This window comes from Falco cherrug, chromosome 7, assembly GCF_023634085.1.
Source record: "Falco cherrug isolate bFalChe1 chromosome 7, bFalChe1.pri, whole genome shotgun sequence".
Taxonomy (NCBI): Eukaryota; Metazoa; Chordata; class Aves; order Falconiformes; family Falconidae; genus Falco; species Falco cherrug.
Genome location: NC_073703.1, coordinates 44,248,885 through 44,269,450, shown reverse-complemented (window position 1 = coordinate 44,269,450; position 20,566 = coordinate 44,248,885). Strand labels below are relative to the sequence as shown.

Genomic DNA, 20,566 nt, shown 5'->3' with positions numbered 1-20,566 from the left:
AACGAAATATTTAATAACAAGCGAGTGGCTACAAAGCATGTTCTTGAATATTATCCATTAAGACTAAGGCATGAAGTAAAAGTGGTAAAGTCAGAGTGAAATCCTGAAATATGCTTAATAGCCTAGGGCATACCTTGTTCCGCTCCATGACTTGACATCTTACAGAGTCAAGAATCCAAATGAGCATTCCAGTGCCCAGTGTGTAAGTGAGTAACTCTAGAAGATTATTAACTTCTGCTGAATTGCCAAGAGCTCTTTCAACCACAGTTGTAAGGGCTCTTCCAAAGGCCACATCTTGGGAAAGCTCAGATAACCTGCCTAATAAATATCTGATGGTTGTTCATTTATTCTTCTCCTACCTAACTTTATTTAAAGCAAAAACAGAAAGAGAGATCACCTCATTGTGTTCCAAGCAAGCGATCATGATCTCTGACAGTATGACCACTCCTGTGCGTCCTACACCTGCACTGCAGTGTACCAGTACAGGAGGATTAGAGTTTTTAGGATCCACAGTGCTGTTCGTATGGCGCCGCACTGACTGTATCTCTTCCAAGTACGCTATTAAGTTTAATGAGATAAGAATAACAAATTTAGGAGATGAGGCCCCACAAGCCATGCTATTACACTGTATGACCACCAGAAAAGTAGTAATTTAACAAATGACATCCCACAGAAAAATGCTGCACTGTATAAATCACAAGTCACATTCCAACTAAAGCAATACAGATCTATAAAGACCATCTAACTTTAGTAAGACTTTCTTTGACTTGTTCCTTATTCCCCACCATGGCCCTCTTGCTACTACTGGAACATACAATGTGTAGCAGATCATGCAATTACGTTTTACCCTATATGAACTTTTAGTAAATGATATACTTGGCTTTAGACAGTCACTTTTACAAACTGACAAGTATATTCCTGTCAAAAATATAATTCAGTATCTCTTGCTGGTGTGAAGAAACCCTTTACAGCAGAATGCTTGACATACTTATCAAAAGCTAATTCACATATAGCAGCCATTTTAGAAGGTATTAAAAACAGAACAAAAAACCAACCCCAAAACAAAGTATTAAATACAACTTACAGAGAAATCCCTTTAAATCCTCCGGACAGCCATGCTCTGGCCAGTCAGTATACTGCAGATGCCAAACTGTCCTCTCCTGTCCTGTGAGAAGATGTTTAATCTTCAAACCCGTAGTTGCATAGCAGCCTGAGTCAGTACGGAATCGTGTGGTAATCTTAAATCTTCCATATGTTACAGTGTTATGTCTTGAACCAAGACGTGGCCAGTATCTGAAGCTTTTTTCTCGCCCACTTTCCTTAAAAGTAAAACATGTGCTTAACAAGAAAAGTAAGAATACTCATACAACTAACGCTCCTGTAACAACTGTATCTCTCCTCTAATAAGTACTACTACAGCATTATGGTTTCTCACCAAGTAAACCAACTTTCCAGAGGAAAGAGTTTGCAAATTCACATCTTTCTGCCAAGGAAAGCAAGACAGAATGGCAAAGGGGTGACTAGATATTTATCTTTGATTACTCTTCTCACTGGAGCAAAGATCTCCTTTCTCTAACAGTTCATTACAAAATCATTGTGGAATTTCGGGGAGAAACCTGACTCAATTTATACTCACTTCCTCTGCTGTCACCATAGCTATGATGGCAATCCCTTGTTCCCAGATCATCTGCCAGAAATCCTGACATGTATTCTGCAAAGGGCCCTGCGTAGCAATGTAATCCCACTCTATGCCACCAACAGAGATCTGTAAAAAGAAATACATTAGGTTAGTAATTATTGACAACTCCCTTTCTCCATTTCTTAAGTCAGCCATTTGAAGATGCACAAACTGAAAAAAAGACAGCAACACTGCAGAAGTAGGAGCCCATTGTGAGTTATATCTGCCTCCATTTTTTAGCTGTATCTTGTCACATTAGATGCAGAAGAGACACGATGTTGAAAATTGTATAGAGATACAGGTAAATAAATGTATTTTACATCATAAGCATAACGTAAAAGTGAGTAAATAAAACTGTATTTCTCTTTTGTGAATTTAAGGTATTCTAGCGAATTCAGGTTTAGAGAAGCTTTCATACACTGGTGCTGTAAATACAATTACATGCACCAAAAAGTGAGAATTAGCTGATGTTTCCTCAAAAAATATTATCTTGTTTGAGAAGTGACTGAAGAGCTACTCAACATTTGTGAAGGAGTTGAAGTATAGAAACTACAGTACCACGTCAATGTACAGATTTATTCAAAAGAGACGGCAATGCAACTACAACTGCTGCTTTGATGATCTCAGTTCTTTTCAGAGAAAGAATGAAGCCAATCGCAGTTTCACTTTGAGTAGGTAAATCCACTGAAAAATGAACAAACTGCTTTGAAGGTTCTTGAGGTCACCCTGCAACTTCTTCACTTTTTAAACAGCGTTTAAAGAGCTACAGCTAGGGAAGGAGGGCAAACAAAGATTATGAAAGAGCAGATTTCTCCCTGGCTCCATCTGTTCCTCTAATCATCCAAAAAAGCTTAAGCTGGGAGCTAGCTTACTGCATCTTGTGGATCTAGTCTGAGAGTATGGAAGAAGAAATAATAAGGATTGTCACTGCAATTCAAAAATATCATAATCATTGCAAAGGATCCCAGTTTGTTAAAGCTATTTGCCTTTTTAACTGGGAAGAATGGACGTGCCTTCTGTCAGCACCAATCCACAGAGAGATGAGATAGAGAGAAATGAGACAGCAGATCAATACAGAAGCAAAATATAGAAGACCTCTCCAATAATCAACCCACCATTATTCTAGGTAATGAGGAAAACCAGGTTTCTCTTCTCCCCAAAGAAACCTCTGCAGAAGAAGGGAAAGAGACACACATGGAGGGATTCTCACTCATCTGACCAAACCAAAATTGATAGCCAAATCCATTTTCAGTTACCACATCAACTACAAAATATTTCTCCAACAGTATTTCTCTCACCTTGATATGAGATGCATTGATGTAACCCGTGTTATTTTCTTTGGTTGGGACTAGCTCTACTCTGGTATCATCATAAGGAAGAACGTCCTGGAACCGGTTTCTTTCAGCATTTTCAGGAAGCCGAGCTATTGAGCACTCACCATCTATAAGTCTTTTTTTCTGAATGCGCTCATATTCAGTAAACACCATCCCCTGCTCTAACCGTTGTTCCAGAACTTTACACTGAAAGGCAGAACATAGATAACCATATAAAATCACGTTCTAAGACTGAGTCTATTTTAATAGAGAATTCATGAAGGATGAAATGTATGTATTTTTCTCTTCTACATATTTTTTCAATGCTTTTCCAGCTATTAATGTTTTCCACAAACATACCAGAATAAACAAGAAGCAACCCTAACCAGCAGCAATTTTGTTGAAGTGAAAACCAAGAAGCCTGTTATACTTCACTAGGTCACAAAGACTGTGGACAGCACTGGTGAAAGAAAAATTACGTCATAGCTTCTGTAAAGACAACCCAGAAAAATTTGGCCAAACCCGACAGCTATGCTATACTAAAAAACATAATCCAAAAAAAGAAATTAAGTCAACTATGTCCTTTGGATGGAGAAAAACTCTGAAAATGTGAAACAAAACACTTGCCTTAGTCAATGAGCTAATAATTCACTACCAATATTCCACATTTTTTTAAGACTGAAATTAATAAACCTTGCGTACAGCAGGCAAGCCTTTTTAGAACACTGCAGCTGAGGTATAAACCCAGGGTTTTTCCTACTAGTATAATTCAATGTGGTTTATGTAATAAGCTGCTCCCCCCCCTCCCTGCACCCCCCACCCCCCCATTTATTCTTTCAAACCCAAGCTCTTTCTAAATCACAAAACACTTCTGGAATTTCAGCATCTCTTTGCCAACAATAATTAGAGGAATAATATGTAAGATTTCAGCCAGAAAATTTCATCTATGTCACATGTCCTCAGCCTCTCACAGCAACTATTTCATGGTATCAGGTCAGAAAATGTCTTGTATCAAATAACTGTAATGGCAAGTGTTGCAGAGGAAGGTGTAAAACCTCAATCATAAGCAATTTGCACATCCATAAATCAACGATACAAACTCCTTTATTATCTTTAGGCTAAATTCCCTCATCAAAACTAATAATCACATGAAGCTGAGCAATGAAACAGGTATTGAATCAACTTTAAAGTCATCGTCTAAAATATCTGCCTCTGGACTTCCTTTCATGTCACATGTCTCCTTGGCATTGCCTCTTCTCAACTGTTTTAGGAATTAACTCCCATTTAATGGTATCTGTTCTGCCTCCACACGTCTGCCTGAAGAGAAAGTGTAGTAACATGTCTTTTGCAGAACTTTACTTTATGGATTCTTCTTTTACCTCAACACTTTGGGTAGAGCTAGCTGAATAATAATATGGCTGGATTTAATAAAAGTCAATTCAGGAAGAGATGATGGCTGAAAATAAGGGGAAATAACCAACACAGGTACTAACTGTAGAACTGTATCTCAGTAGCAGAATGTTAATTTTTGTCCCTTAGCATCTTCTAGGAGTGTACATATAGTTCAAAAAGAACTTCAACTGTGTTGAAATGGAAGAGTCAAATCTCCCTCCTATAGCTCTCACTCCAAGCCTTCAAACTCCAAGACTGAATTTCTACTGTGTGACTTGGAATTAATTTTCTTGGTCTGTTCCTTAGAAGTGCAGCTGGTGAGAGCAGGACTGTTCCTTCAGGTTCTAATCCCTGCCCACTAACTGTCAGTAAATTGAGCTAGAGGGGGTCTGCAGCTGAGGATGCCCAACCATGCTCAGAACTGGATTCTAAAGAGACCTCTGGTCACAGAATACACAATAATCACTGCAGCCCTTGGTTTATCTAGATAATGCACCTGATCAGATGTGTGATGGCAGCACTGTTCTACATAGCCCTTCACAGGCTGGATATTGACTGTATTTCACTTTCCTGCACCTACTTAATGATACACAAGGCAGGCTGGAGTATATTTACTAACAGTTTACCCTGACACAAGCAGGTAGAGTCTTATATTTCTGGAAGAATGATCCTCAGATTCTAGAACCTGATGTTGTCTGTGTGATCTGAGATCTTTTACTGAATTTAAACTTTCTGCAGGTCATCTAAGACATCTATATTTTCAGAGATCCACCTGAGGAAAACATAAATACAATTTGTACAAGCTGTACCCTGGGGATGCAATTTAATTACAAGATGTATTGTAAAATTTGTATGAATTATTAATAATTACAACTAAGTACAACCTCACACTCAGAATTTCAATTTTCATATGTTTTCAGTCTGGAAAACCCCAAAATCAAGAGAGAAAACAGAAAAATGGCATAAAAATGTATCAGTAGATACTAGTTAATTTGCTTCCTGTATATTAAAGTGTAAACTATAATCTGAATCACTGTCATCTTGAATCTTAAAGAAAAATCTGAGTTACACCCAATATTTCTAGCAATGACTTATCAATCAGAACTTTCATTCTTCATTTTGTTTCTATTCTCAGTATTTGAGCTGCTTTGAATCTGAAGTATTCTGAAGTCAACACAAAGCACCATTCACATGCATTTCATTTTGAAAAATCACTAGTGTGAAAAAGAAATCAAGCATTAAGAAACTCCAACATACCCGTTCATCATTTGTTGCTCTTGTTGATTCTTCCTTCCCCTCATCTGGCAGAGGCACTCTAGTCAAAGCTAGTCCATTTAGGGCAGCTAGCTTCAGAGGCCCTATTTTTTTGGCATCATTTTTATTCTTTTTCATACCCTGCAAAAGAAAAGCTAAAAACTGTAAATATCCTTAAATATCTGATAAAGTTACAAAGCAGACACCAGATGAGTTCAATTAAGCAAAGGATACTTCCTTGACCCCTTCTGCAAACAGCTCTGACCTTTTTATTTTTTTTTTATATGCACTTCAGTGAGAGATTAGGGTGGTGGGACTACATTCCTCCAAGGACACAGCACAAGTCTGTCTTCATTCCAGACAGGTTAATGAAACTGCAGAAGAATGACAAATATTGTTCCCTACAAAGCTCACAACTGAGGGTGAGAGGCAACAAGCCTGGATAACTAACATTCTTGGACAGAATTTAAATTACTTTCCAACCCCCAAAATACATAAAAATTCTTCCTTAACTATTCAATTTGCAAACACTTTTCTTCCCTATTAGCAGGCATAACGATGTGCATGTACCTTTAAGATATCTGAACATAGTCAAATGTTTGACTAAGTTTGCAACAAACTGCACATACAAAATGTGAACACAGAACTGCAGACAGATCTGAGCCCTCAACCAGGCCATGAATCTAAATTATTGAAGTTACCATTCATTATTTGAGAAAAATACCAAAGGGCAATTTTTATGAAAGAAGGCTTCTTAAAAGAATCATTTGAATGCATAAGAGAAAACATCAACAATCCTGCAGTTGCTAAGTTTGGTTGTTAAGAAAAATACATTGAAAATGTGAGAGTATATGTGGCTTGAATAATAATCAATGCTTTCAAAAACTAAATAGTAGTAAGGAATAGGTAGACAAAGTTAAGAGAATGAGACCACATTTAAAAGTGAAGTGAACACAAACCCAACAGTAAGAGTTAATTGAAAAGCAAAACGTGCAAACATTGATATGGGCCAGCTTTCTCACCAGGATACTCCTCATCTTAATATTGAATACAGAAGGGTAATACCCTCTATTATGCAATGCCACTCTTAAATGTTACTGAACTATGAAGTATTTTACTGAACACTTCCAGTGAAAAAGTTTTAATATCAATTTCATTTCAAAGGTTGACTTGAACATTTACATAGCTATCAGAAGGAAAAGGCAGGTTATGATTTTGGTAGACATATTAGTGTCTGAAAAATTACCTTTGGAGAACAAAAAACTAAATGACTATGTAAATGTGAACACAGGAGCAAGTTATCACTTTTTTTCCTAATCCACATAAACAGGAGTAAGGAGATGTAGAAAACCATACACCATCATAAAATCAATTGAAGCTGATGAAGGTTCATTTCATTGTGTTTAGCTCCATGTATAACAAGTCTGACCAACAAAAAATTGTGACAGCAGAAACTATTTAAATATGTAACATTTCCATAAAATTAAGATTTTGTGGCATCAGCTGTAAGAGTTACTACAGTAGAAGAAGTTACATGGTAGTTTCACTGCAGTTAATTTGTGCAGAAAACTGAGGCAGGCAAAGTTAACAACAATCAATTTTAAAAGGCAAAATAATAATAAAAATGGTCTTCCTCTATTAGCACCTGAAATATGCCACAGACTACATAAAACCAAACAAAAGTTTGAAACAATATGAGCGGTAAGGACTGCCAGTGAAATTGTACAGTCCCACACACAGACCCTGATGTTTCTATGAGGTGGGAATTACAGGGAAGGTAAAACTTGCAGTTGTTCATTATTTACAGCTTTGTAAGACTGGAGTAGGAGAAAGACACATGGCAAGTAAGAAATGCCTTTAGTGGGATAAAAACAGCTTGAAGAGAAGGCAAAAGGGAAAGGACATGAAAAGGGGAAAGGATGGAGGAAAGAAAAGAGTGCAAGGAAAGAATTTATTGCCTAATGTGTCAGGTCCCCCTCGTAGGCCAGAAAGTGAAAGCAAATGAATTTAAACTAGTAAACATTCAGCTACATCCAATTTTTCAGTGAGAGAAAGATTAGAAAACTGGTGGTAGAATCGAAAGAGTTGCTTCTGTTTCCAGATAAGCATAGGTAGGGCAGAATTTCCCGTCTAGAATGGACTTTAAATTAGCTCGTTCTACAGTTGCTAGCCAGGTTAGGTGTACCACACGGATGGAGGCTGGACAGCTGGATTTGTATGGGAGAACTATCAAGACAGAACTTAGACATGGCAGAGAAGGGGATAAAAGACAGCCAAGCAAAGTTAGTCAGGGAAAACCAGAAAAATAAAGGTCAAGCTTAAGGTAGCTTTTAATTCACATGTTTTAAAAGCATCTCAGGTTGGTTAAAACACTCCCAAATCTCAAGCAAAAACGCCACACAACTCCCGCTACAGAACAACCCGAAACAAGAGGAATAATATCCACTTACACCTAGTGGGGGAAGGCCTTCCACAATGTTCTTCTTTCCAGACAAAAGATCGGACACAGGTCTCTTCTTTACTGAATCTTTCCTTACTCTGTATCTCCCTGATGTTGTAAGATCAGATTCCGACATAGATGGAGTAAGCAGTCCTTCCCCTCTTCTCTGCACCTGGCTTTCTACTAGTAAATGGACAGGGCTCATATCTTTAATTCTCTTTTCTGTCTCAGTAATATGTAATTTAGGCTCAAGAATATGCAAAGGGCCACCAGATGAAGCAACAGAGCTATAAGGGTAGTTCAGTACCGAATCATGAGAATAACCACCCATAACAGGTGAAAGTTGGGTTTGATCTTCAGGGAGAGGAGAAAGACTTGTACCAGCCTTGCTTTCTTCTTCAAATTCTTCTTCTTCCTCACTACTGTGAATCAGCATAGTGGCATCTGAAAGGGTTTTCTTATGATCGCAGTTCACACTTTCTTCTTGCTCACTTTCTTTTTGCTTTGCTCTCTCCATCAGAATGTTGGGCTGTGACCCTTCCGAGATAACTCTTGGAAGAGCCACATCTGCTGCAGAAGCTGACATGGTCCTCTCTTTAATTCTTATTCCTTCAAAGCTGGGAGCCAAGCCTGCTATTTCAATACTGTTCCTTTTCTGCAGCTGAGCATGGCGTGCTGATGTTAAAGGTTCACTGACTTCCTGAAGAGAGTGTGCCACAGGCAGGCTGTCTTCCTGAAATGTCTGGACAGAATGGTGCACTCGCCTTGTGATAAGATCTGGATTGCTGCTGCTGATGTAGATATGTCGTGAAAGGTCTGGAGTACTATTTGCAGGTCTTGGGTATGGGTATGGGGGAGGCGGTCGATAGACTTGGGTCTTCATTATATTTGGTGCTGGATAGTCCTGAGCCTGAAGCTGTACATTTGTCAACTCAGGCACGCTGACTGCCCCAACAACGGGGCGCTTTTCAGCAGGATAGGGATAGGGCGACTGGCTATGAAAACTGTAGTTCAGGTTAAATGGATAATGGTTAGATTGCGGGGAAGCGAAGTGAGCATGTTCTCGTATTTCAGGTTGACTGTAAACTAAGGCATCAGGCCTGCTATAAGCGTATGAATTGCTGATGTTAAGATTCCTCATCGAATGACTCTGCCTATCTGTGTGCACCATTCCCCTGTTGAGCTGTCTCATCACAGTTTCATAGTCCGGCGTGGGACGATAAGAAGGTGGTATCAGTGCACTATGCCTATGTGTTGGGACATAATCAGTTCTGAGGACATCGCTTCCAGTAATGCTTGGGTTAGAGGACATGGGGGACGGCTGCAAATAATGTTGTGGATTGTTCAAGGAGTTTGTGCTATGTGCACTATAGACACTACCATTGCGGATCCGACCGCTGTAGTCATGAGGGGCTCTATCCAAGCTAGTCTGAGAGTGACAGTAGTATCCATTCTGATTGCTCACAAAGAGGTTATCTGAAAGTTTAAGAACAATCTTTATGTCCGAGACATCAAAGAAAGATATCCTCTATTAAGACACAGCTAATCAATGTCTGAGATTTTCAAAATCTCAGTTATTCTTAGCTATGTATCAAAATTGGGAAGGAAGGAAGGAAACAAAACCATCCCCAGCTTTTTTGTTGCTCTTGACACCTAAGGTATGCATACCAGAATAACCTATTATGGTAATTTAGATAATGCAAATTCCTTTTGGAAAACATTGTCTCAGTTTAAGAATGGCTGTCTTCCATTTAGGATAGGTTTGCTAAGTTTCAGTCCAAGTCAAACAAAATCCCTATCAATCTTAAACCACACTAACTGAAGGAAGAAATCCGCACCAGGGTTTGCACTAATCTAATGAGATCAATTTAAACAGCAAGCAAGGAAAAAAAACGCAAACAAAAAAAAGCACTAAAAACACCCCCATAACAACAAAACCCCCCTCAACTCTTCTTCCCCCCATAGGTAAGTAGATATAGTACCACAAGACCTTTTTTAAAAAAAAAGTAACTAAATTAACTTTTCTCCAGAACTTTTGAAGACCGTTTAAACCACTACCATACATTGTTTACACATTAACATATACCCACTCTGATGGGTAGAGAAAATGATCTATACAGTTTATACATCCAAGATACATTTAATAATTTAACCATTACTTCATTGGATGCACAATTTGCCAAGCTCCAGAAGAGAACAATTCAGTCATTGCTTTAGATACTTTCATAATTTACCTCTTTAGGTTCATCAAAATAATTGCCACACTTATGTTACTGACTTTGCTGACAATCAAAAATTCTTTTGTTTGTGAAAAAAATGTTCAAAAATAGGATGTGTGCAGTAGCAAGTATCCAGCAATAATTCCAACACTATATTGGAAAGAATTCAGCTACATTCTGAATGTATATACTTGTACCTTCACAAATATTTGTGTAAGTCTATTTAGATAGAAAATGTTCTTAATCCCTTACCAGTGAGTTGTTAGAGTATTTTTTTTTCCAGCTGACTTTTAGGACTGGAAGATTCCTATCAAAACTGAGGCAACGTTGCAAAAGATTAGATTAAGCCCTTCAGGGTAGCAACTTTGTTAATTACAGACACAATGTGTAACAATCAAAAAAACAGGAGAGAAAGCAGCCATCACTCCACTGTAAACAGATTAGGAGCGTGCATTCCTTCAGAATTCTAATTAGGGTTTGCCTGGGTTTTTTCTTTCCTTTTTTCAAATAAATGTATACCAATTCCATAACTTGTGGAATTCCTTAGCCTTTGAATCTCCCACCACCTTGTAGTCTAGCAAACTCTGAGAGAACCTTCTCTCTTCCTGCATCCTGGGATTTTTCTTCTTATTGTTTTGTCTGAATTTTCTGGGAGTTTAACTTACTCTTTGCAGCTGCTAACATCAATATTGACAATAATGTACCAGTTTGGTACATGAACCAAAAAAACCAACTGTCAGCTTAAACTCACACAAGAACCTACAGCTGATAGTTGCTGTGTATGCTATCATAACTAACTTTGCTCATATTCCATAGGAGAGGATATGGAGGAGGAGCAGCTGAGGGAACTGGGGCTTTTTAGCCTGGAAAGGAGGAGGAGGAGACATTATCACTCTCTACAGCTCCCTGAAAGGAGATCGTAGAGAGGTGGATGTTGGTCTCTTCCTAAGTAACAAGCAATACGACAAGAGGAAACAGCCCCACATTGCGTCAGGGGTGTTTTAGATTGGATATTAGGAAAAATTTCTTCACTGGAAGGGTTGTCAAGCATTGGAACAAGCTGTCCAGGGAAGTGGTTGAGTCACCATCCCTGGAGGTATTTGAACACATGTAGATGCAGCGCTTAGGGATGTGGCTTAGTGGTAGACGTGACAGTGATTTAAAGGTCTTTTCCAACCTAAATGATTCTATGCTTCTATTTCACGTTAGCCTATACAGCTAGATTAGCAGCAAGCACTTCAATGAGTGTTGTAGTACAAATCTATCCCATGTTCACCCTATGAATTTGCTCAGCTCTAGCTGAAGTAGCTATAAAGGCAAATTACAGCTTTTACCTTCTAAAGCTGTAGCATGGCCTTGGATTTAGTGAACTTACCTTGGGAGGAAGCATATGGTTCAGTATAATGACCATTGTAATGCAACTGAGGTGGTGGAGGCATCATATAAGGCTGAGGCTTGGGCTAAGAAAGCAAGCATCTTAATGTTAGTTAACAACTCATGATTTATTTTAAAAACAAGTCTGGGAGGTTTTTTATATTAAAATGTATAATATTACATATATAATGTATAATACAAGCACACATCCCAAACCTTATTCTTAAAACATTTCTCTCAGTCTGCAAAGCAGGTTTCTCCTGTGAGGTCACAAAAGAAATAATAAAAAGAAAAGGAAACAAAACCAAAGCCACACACCATCAACTCAAGAGTGTATCTTGCCATCTGACATCTAAGAGTCTCCTAGATGAGTGTCCTAGAGACAGTGCAATCAAACTAAAAATAGAAGTGTTTAAAATATTTTTTCATCGCAATTATTTTAATTCCATTCTTCGGATATTACATAGCAGCTTTTTCTATAAGTCAGAAACAATTCCTCACATACTAGACTCATCTCTTTCACTGCTCATTTTATTTCACTGAAGGAAACTAATAATCAACCGAAATCCATAAAAATGCAAATATAAAACTATTTGCTCTCCTTACCATAGACATCCTGGACGAAGACCGCCTTCTAACAGGATTCACTGTAACAGGCTGGGTTTGTCTACAGAAGAAATTTTATGGTGAGAAATTATTCTTAACACCACCAAGGCCTATTTCAAACCTTGGAAAGTGCTCCTAAGTTGAGTTAAAAAATCAGTCTCCATTTCTGGCACCAGGCCTTGTGTTAAATAGTCCTCCCCAACAGTCTCAAAAGGAAAGTGCTCTGTGCATAAAACCCCCATTGCACACAGTATGAGCAGAATCACAAACCCAGGATCAAAATACCTCCGTCACTTCTTTGCCTCTTTTCCCTGAAGCATAAAAAGGAGATGACCCTGAAAGCACTGCAGCAGGACAGAAAAAGCAGCAGAGTAACTGGGGACTAGTTCCAGATTTGAACACCATATAAAATCTCATACTGTAAGTTACCTGTCCTACAAGACCAGATACAAAATTGTTTACAGAATGTAACATTAGAGAGGTTACAGGAATTGGAAAGCATGACTATACTGCACAAGCATTTGTATGTTCTAAGATTCAAGCTAACAGTAACAAATTTGCATAATTTGTTGGACTGCCTGCAGTACGTAAGGTTCAGAAACCCTTAAGGTCCTTTTCCCCCACCCTGCACTGCACCTCTACCCTGCATCTTGCAGCAAGACAGAGCTCAAAAGACAGTAGAATAATACAAATGCAGCAACTACCAGATTTCAGAAAGAGAGATGATTTTTCAGCTCACCCTTTGGGGAGTGAAGGACGAGAAAGGATTGGAAAGCGTGGAAGGGAAAGAATGAGGGAAGATTTCTGAGAGCCCTCCTCAGGTGGAGAGTCCAGGGAGTCTCTAAAGACAAGGCATGTACAGATAAAGAAAAAAACAAACTGAACTTAATACGGGCATGTATAAGACAGTTTTCAGCAGCAGGACCAGATGACAGGGAATCTTAGAGTAGAGATAATCAGAAATATTTTGAGGACTTTTCCTGTTAATAAAACCATGCTGTGGTGAAAGGGTTAAAATAAGTAATCCTAGAGACTGACATTCAATACAGACCTATAGAACTGACATTACTCAGATAACAATGCACAAGTCCCACAAATGTACTACATCTACCAATACTACTTAGTCCTCTCAAAAGGCAGCCAGGTTTACAAGCTTAGAGGTATGAGGTCTACTCCATTCCAAATTAATCTTGCACTTCTGAAATAAATTAGCATTAAACACACTAGCGAGTCATCTGTGGTACAAAATATTCCATTATCTTCCCACTGGCCTCAGCAAATTTTGGACCAATGCCTCCCCATAGCTATCTTCTCATGTACAAAGAGGAGGAAGAGAACATTTGGGAACTGTGCTTTTTTAAGACATTCTCTGTTCTTTGACCGAAGTAACTTAACTGAAGGAAAGCTGTACCAGTAGAGTAGCTCAAATTCCAGTCCTTGATTTACAAGTTGGAGACCAGCCCATTTAAATTTAATTTGATGAATTGCATTAAATTTATTTTGCACTGGTGCTACTTGAGCTATATGGATTCCATGGATATCCAAAGGACCACATACCTCTCAGCTGTCAATCCAGCACATTTCAGAAGTGCTTCACATACACTTCCCGCCCTTTTAAAGGCCTCTAGAGTGTCCTTTCAGAGCAGTTCACTCAAACCCAGGCCAAAATCCCAGTGATTCCAGTAGTTCACAGACATACTAGCAGTAGTAGCCCCCAAAGCAACTGAAGTCTGTTGCAGCACTGAGATTCAACAGTAAGGGCCAAACAATATTACTTTTGGTAAGATTTTGGTGTTTAACATTGTCCTCTGTTACAAAGGAGAACATGTTTGAGAAACTGGTGGTAAGTATTTTCTCAAAAAAGGATTAAGGAAAAAAACCCCAACCCCAAGTCATTAATTACTACCACCTAAAAAGGACAGTAAAGACATTAGGGTCATAAAATATTACACTTCCCAATGGAAGCTTCAAGGGTACCAAAATATCTGCTGAAGTATTCTACTTACAGGCTGCATTTATTTAGTCTGTAAAATTTGTGTCTAGCCACACACATCCTCCACACGTATTTTGCTGTTTCCATATCTTCCTGCCAGAAAACAAAACCAAAATTTTCATATTAGGCCAAATATGCATACCCTTGGCTTGCTTCCAGACAAGCCACTGAAATTTTTAAGATGAAATTAGCATTCACTGATTTCATTTTAATATAACTTCATTACTGTCATCATGTTTTCCCCACAACTGTACTTTGCAGGCCTGAATATGCACTCTGGCCTAACATTTTTATTAGATTTATGAAGGTTGAAAGTAGAAGCCTTTTGTTGAAGACACTCTTATCAGCTATAACACTAATACAATTTACAGTAGACATATATACATCACACCATAACATTGTTAACAGCTGCCTTCTTGACAAAGGCAATTGGTAGATGCTACATAAAACTAATTCTGGAAGGAATGCCGTGGCCCATTCCAGCAAAGCTCTAAGACCATGTTTATCTTTAAATGCCACTGATAAAAATAATTTAAGAAAAATGCTTGAAATTTTACTGGAATAGATGAAAATGTTTATGACAACCTGAACCAAGCCTGTCAATGCACTCAGCATAGAAGGTCAGATTTTTAATGCCTTCCCACAGAAAGCTAGCCAGAGACAATATTATTACTTTTAATTCACTCATACAGCTCAAAGTTGCTAACATACATAAAGTAGTTTTTAGCCTTTGAGTTAAATTAGCAGTCTTAATTTGTGCGTCTATTTACTGATGCCTTAGTGAGAAGAAATAAAATTAAAAATCTACTCACAGTTTGGAATTGGATTGTCTCTTCTTTGTTTGCCAGCTCCAATGCAAAAAAGGATTTGTTGTGGGACATGTTGGCAATATCATGCCACCTGCAGAGAAAAGGGATAGAACATGACTGGCAAGCTCTGACTTTCAAATCACAGAAAATGCAACTGAAGAACAGTTCATTTCTGTTCCACCACCACCACGTGGAGCACCACCAAGAATACAGATACAGAACTAAGGACAAATAAAAAGCTCATCAATGTATATGAACATGTTGCAGACCATCACCTTCCATATCCACTAAATGACTGCTGAAAGGAAAATGTGTATGTGACTAACTCTTTTGAAGATACACAGCACGTACAGTAATAAGTTTCTTACTTGGCTTCCACCTGAAATTCTTCCAAGTGTGGTGGTGGGCTTTTTTAGATCAAATTTAGATATATCTAGTTATCAGTAAATTATAATGTCCCTACTGCTTGAACGCAAACCATACATTCTAGGAAAAAAAACCCAAAAGCTACACTAAACAGAGCTATTAAGGCATTATTATACATATTTTCTAGAACTGTCATGCATATCGGCAGATGAGAAAAAGTTAAATTGCAGAAAATAGAATACCATATATTTATTCAACTTTTTGTTAAATATAAATGCACTTTGATCCAGTAGTAGTATGTTAGTGTAAATAAAGCCTGTATCATTGATTTGTTAAAAAGAATATTCTGTAGTGCACAAACGCAGGGAAAAGGTATGATCTACATACAATACTCTCTCTAAAGGTATTTATATTACTTCCATTTTCATTATATAGAGGTAGCTGATGGCATTTTCTATAGCTACTCACCATCATATGCATGAGGTATAAAAAAAATTAACGTCCTCGTTTTGATGTAGAACAAAGACCCCTCAAATTTAAGGCCTTGGTTCATAGGCATTTATGGACACAATTATGACATTACTTGAAACAATCTGAAGAATAACCCAGTTCTTTGTAAATTGTACTAATGGGTCATTTGTCTATGCACACAAATACCATGATATATTTATCCCTGGTAGAACTGCTCACAGTCATACAAAAGATAAGCAACAGAACAGAAAATTGGGCCCTGAAATTGGAATATTAATACTTTCTGATGCTTTTCAATGTGCAACTTTTTTCTTATGTTTACACTGACACCGCATCTACAATTCCTTGGGAAATTATGTGAAATGCATGGACAAAACTTCATCTCTCTCCCTTGTGTGCTTGGAAAGTCAGACAGCAGAGCTGTTGTTGCTTCATTCTGCAAGAAAGCAGAGTAGGGCACTTCTGCCACTCTACACAATTAAAAAGAACTTGGCATCATCTCTCCTATCAGCAGAAGTAGAGAGATTTTTGTGAAGGATGGTTAGTGGTACAGAATCTAAAAATTCTATTAAATAAAAACACTAATAGAAAGAAGCACAGTTGCTACTTTCTCTAACCCCAGAAATTCACCACGAGTTCCACTAACTGCTGGGCCAGTGGATTTCAAGATTCTGTTCATATTCAGCCAAAAATTCAATTCTAGAAGATTAAAATTCACTAAGAATAAAGCCTTTCTTGCTCTGATGATAATGACAGATTACTAAGAGTCATTTTATAAACATCTCAATAGGTATGCTTTTAAATTTACTACAAATTCTGTCCAAAGATTCCCAAGCAACCCCTCTTGAAGTCAGTGGGAATCGGTCCATTTCACATGAAGATTGAATTTTAACTGTTAGGTAAGTTGCAGACATGCTTATGTCTACAACTTAACCATCAGAACATTAAATAATGAACTAAAACAACGTATGAATCCAAAATAATGAAACAAATGTTATAGTGTGACTGTCCTCTATGTCTTCTATATAATATATGAAAGGAACTCCTGGATAATTTTTACAATTGAATATTGCTAAGTAAACTGATGTGCCCATCTCAGGGCTTAAGGTGTTCTATGTGCAGAGAATTGCTCCTTTTTGACTCAATAAATATTTTGCAACGGGATGTATATTAAATTCATCTCTTGGAATTAATCTGGCTTAAAGAGATTCATCCTGCAGTCGGTATGTTGAAAAATTCCCAAGGATTTCAGTATTTACTGTAACGTGACAACTAGAAGAATATGTTTAGGTTTATGAATAAATACACACCATAACTAAGAGTCATTCGTGCTAGTGAGGAACACACATAAAATGTGATGTGCACAAAGATATTTTGATAAAGAACAATACTAACCTAAATACAACAGGAGGACGACCATTTTTGTGTTTCACAAAGATACCATCAAGACATGCTCCAATGAATATGTCACTTCCTTGGCTGTCCTGTAAGAAGTTGCAAAAACTTATGCAAATACAGGGGAAAAAAAGTTTTTGAAAGCAAAGAAACATGAGAAGCAACTACTTTTACTGTTCTGGAGGAGAAAAGGGGTGGCATGGGTTTGGTTTTTATTTATTTTTGGCAGGAAGTGACCCTTTTTACATAGGGGGAAGAGCGCAGCTGAGACAAAGATCAAAGCCCTGTTTACCTTTGCAGGATAGGTCTCTTCACCGTAGCCCTCCATTCTCTCTACTTCTTGCATATATAACATTTCTGCATCAGGAGGAGTAAGGCCTCTACAAATGAAAAAGAACAATCAGCTAGTACTGTCAATAAGAAAAAAACCCCTTTGTTTTACTCTGACTGACACTGTCAAAACTTGAAAAACATCCCCGAGATATCCATGCAACCTTCAAAACATCCTAGTTTCACCTGTACCAATGGCTGATACATTTGTCTCAGCCTTTACACTTTGATTCTAGTAACTTATTCCTCTCAGGCACCTCTAAAGGTAAATGGTAACAGACCAGTTAAAATTATCCTCTCTGCTAATGGTAGAAAATTATCACATTCTTCTTCAAATCCATCCTTGTCACCATATTTTCTCACTTTATCGGAACAATTATTCTGGCACATATGTTCAAGACCTGAATTTCTCCTATTGCAGGATACATGTTTAGGACCAAGATGAAGTTTGATGCTTCACACAGAGTCATTTTCTAAATGTTGACAGGATTTTAACTGTAACAGTTTGAAAACATGAGAAGGACAGGATCTGTAGGTAAAGGTGATTTATTTTTTTTTTTTTTTAATTAGGCCAAGTGGCAAAGACAGTTTTCTCACAGACATGCAGTAGTGTCACATGGATTAAAAGTTTTTATTTCCCTACCTACCTCAGTTGATCTCATAGAAGACATTATCTCTACCCACAAAATCCTGTCATGCTCATTTTTATGTTTCAATAGGTCTTCAATCATCAGTCTCTGTTTCTTCACTTTTTCCTAATGTCATGCAGATTAAGTTTTCTTTACTGAACCTTAACCGTGCAATCTTGTTACAAATGCATTTCAAAGAGAAAGGGATTTTAAAATTTCAAACTGTTGTTCTAAAGCAACACAGGAAAAAATAATTCTCACATAGCCACAAACTTTTTTCACTGATGAACTGACAACAGAGAACTTTCCTTTCTCTTGGATTGCTACATCTGAGCTACCTTTTACTGAAGATCATAAGCCTTCTGGAACAATGACTGTCTCTATATTTCTACTGCCCTCAGTATCGGCTAATGTTTATCAAGAAACATCCTTACTGAGGTTACAACTTCATATAAACAAGTTTCAGAAACATTATGCAGGTGAAGTCACACTATGTAATCATGTCCTGTATTCTTAATTCTCAATAAGAATATTCTCATCTATTTTACTGGTCATTCTGTTCTCTTTTCACTTTGATTCAGCAAAAATTCTTGTAATTCTAATGCAGGTCTATCAGTGAAAAAACTCATTTAAATGGCAGGTGAAATTAGTCACACTGTCTCCTGAGATTCCCAACTTCCTGAGCAACTGAAGCAATCACACTGAAATTAAGCAACAAAGAGTTTCAGAAATGTTACCTGTACTTCTGATGTAGCAAGGCAACTTTCTGCGTCGCTTCTTCTAATATTTTTTCTTCTTGTAGCCAACCCTTAAGGTAAGATAGCATTTAAAGTATGAAATACAAAAAATTCTACAAAATTAAATGGTTATATTCTTTACACAAGTGACTCAACTCTCCATTCTAGTCTTGCAGCTTAGATGCTGTAATATGCACCCAAACAAAATCAAAAAGCACAAACAAACATCTCCACCCCAACTTTCTTGTCAGCGTAATATACAGTAAAATGGAAAAGATCTTGCAATATCTTTGCTTCTGTATAATATAAGGTATCATACCTCACTCCAGTCTCAAAGAAAACCTTTACTGACTGACAACCTAGGGAGCAGTAAGGTAGATGAATCATGGAGTCTTTAATAATAACTTGTATTTACCAATCTAAGATATTCAAATTTAAATTTATCAATTTAAGAATTTAAATCAGATTAAATAAGTACTTACCACTGGAAACAAAGCAAATCTTTGTAGAAACTCCTGAGATTCATACTGATCATAGTCTCCAAAATCAGCTAAAAAATAAAAAAATTCTTGGATTCAAACATTTGTAACAAAATGATTCAATACGCGATCAATTGCAGCAGGATCTCCAAGTAGCAAATCTCCATCCTATTGAACTACGATCTGAAAGTAAAACAATGGAATAAACTAACCAGTAATGCTTATAAAGAGGAAAAGAAAAACCACATCCCATCTTTTTATCTTGTTCAGAAAAATTGATTAACACTCCTTATGGATAGGAAAGGAGAGGAAATGAAAACAATTATAGTGCTGCTCCAAGTTCCTTAGTTCCCTGGGGTTTTATTTGTTTAGCTTTTTAATCACAGAATGGTTGAGGTTGGAAGGGGCTGCTGGAGATCTAGCCCTAAGCAGGGTCAGCTACAGCAGACTGTCTCAGAGCCTTCTCCTCTGACATTTTGAATGCAGAGGATGGAGGCTTCACAGCTTCTCCAGGCAATCTGTTCCAGTGTCTCACCACTCTCACAACAGAAAATTTATAATGTCGAGATGAAATTTCCTGTATTTCGATTTGTGCCCATTGCCTCAGAAAAGCCTAGCTCAATCTTCTTTATTTCCTCCTGTCAGTTAATTATTTGCAGTATTGCTCTAACTTGCAACTGGACTGAGGCACTGCACAGTGCAGCTGGAGCACCCCTCTGCTCTCAAGCCTTCTACAGCTCCCTGCACCCCGATGTGCAGAAAGTGGGACCTAGAAGCCTTCCCAGGCTCAGGGGCACGCTCAGAAGGGACTTAATAACAGTTTTGATGTTAACAACAGTTTTGATTTTATGTCATGCCAAAGGGCATTCCAAGGACTTTGCCTCTTTTTCTGTTTCCAGGAAAAAACTAGCCGACATTTCAAAGAAGAGAAATAAAACATTCTAAATTGGAAAAGTTATGCACCAGTCTGACAGGAGAAACTGCAGAACAGCAGTCTGTACAGAATGGCTGCTCCCAAAAACACACACACAGTCCCTAAGCACACAGATCCTATTTATGTTACCACAGATTCTCATCCATA

General features: G+C 37.8%; 1 protein-coding gene across 2 annotated transcripts in view; it reads right to left on the bottom strand.

Moving 5' to 3' along the window:
• PTPN21 (protein tyrosine phosphatase non-receptor type 21) overlaps nucleotides 1-20,566 on the bottom strand; it is a 47,700-nt gene that overhangs the window by 7,012 nt on the left and 20,122 nt on the right. For both annotated transcript variants that reach the window (XM_005446925.4, XM_055715984.1), the window contains exons 5-18: nucleotides 19,489-19,556; nucleotides 19,007-19,077; nucleotides 17,603-17,690; nucleotides 17,311-17,399; nucleotides 15,082-15,169; nucleotides 14,283-14,362; nucleotides 12,277-12,337; nucleotides 11,672-11,756; nucleotides 8,088-9,553; nucleotides 5,641-5,778; nucleotides 2,977-3,198; nucleotides 1,637-1,765; nucleotides 1,085-1,319; nucleotides 398-558 (exon numbers count right to left, since the gene is read on the bottom strand). In XM_005446925.4, the coding sequence (XP_005446982.2) occupies nucleotides 398-558; nucleotides 1,085-1,319; nucleotides 1,637-1,765; nucleotides 2,977-3,198; nucleotides 5,641-5,778; nucleotides 8,088-9,553; nucleotides 11,672-11,756; nucleotides 12,277-12,337; nucleotides 14,283-14,362; nucleotides 15,082-15,169; nucleotides 17,311-17,399; nucleotides 17,603-17,690; nucleotides 19,007-19,077; nucleotides 19,489-19,556 (2,981 nt within the window). The remainder of the gene's footprint in view (nucleotides 1-397; nucleotides 559-1,084; nucleotides 1,320-1,636; nucleotides 1,766-2,976; nucleotides 3,199-5,640; nucleotides 5,779-8,087; nucleotides 9,554-11,671; nucleotides 11,757-12,276; nucleotides 12,338-14,282; nucleotides 14,363-15,081; nucleotides 15,170-17,310; nucleotides 17,400-17,602; nucleotides 17,691-19,006; nucleotides 19,078-19,488; nucleotides 19,557-20,566) is intronic.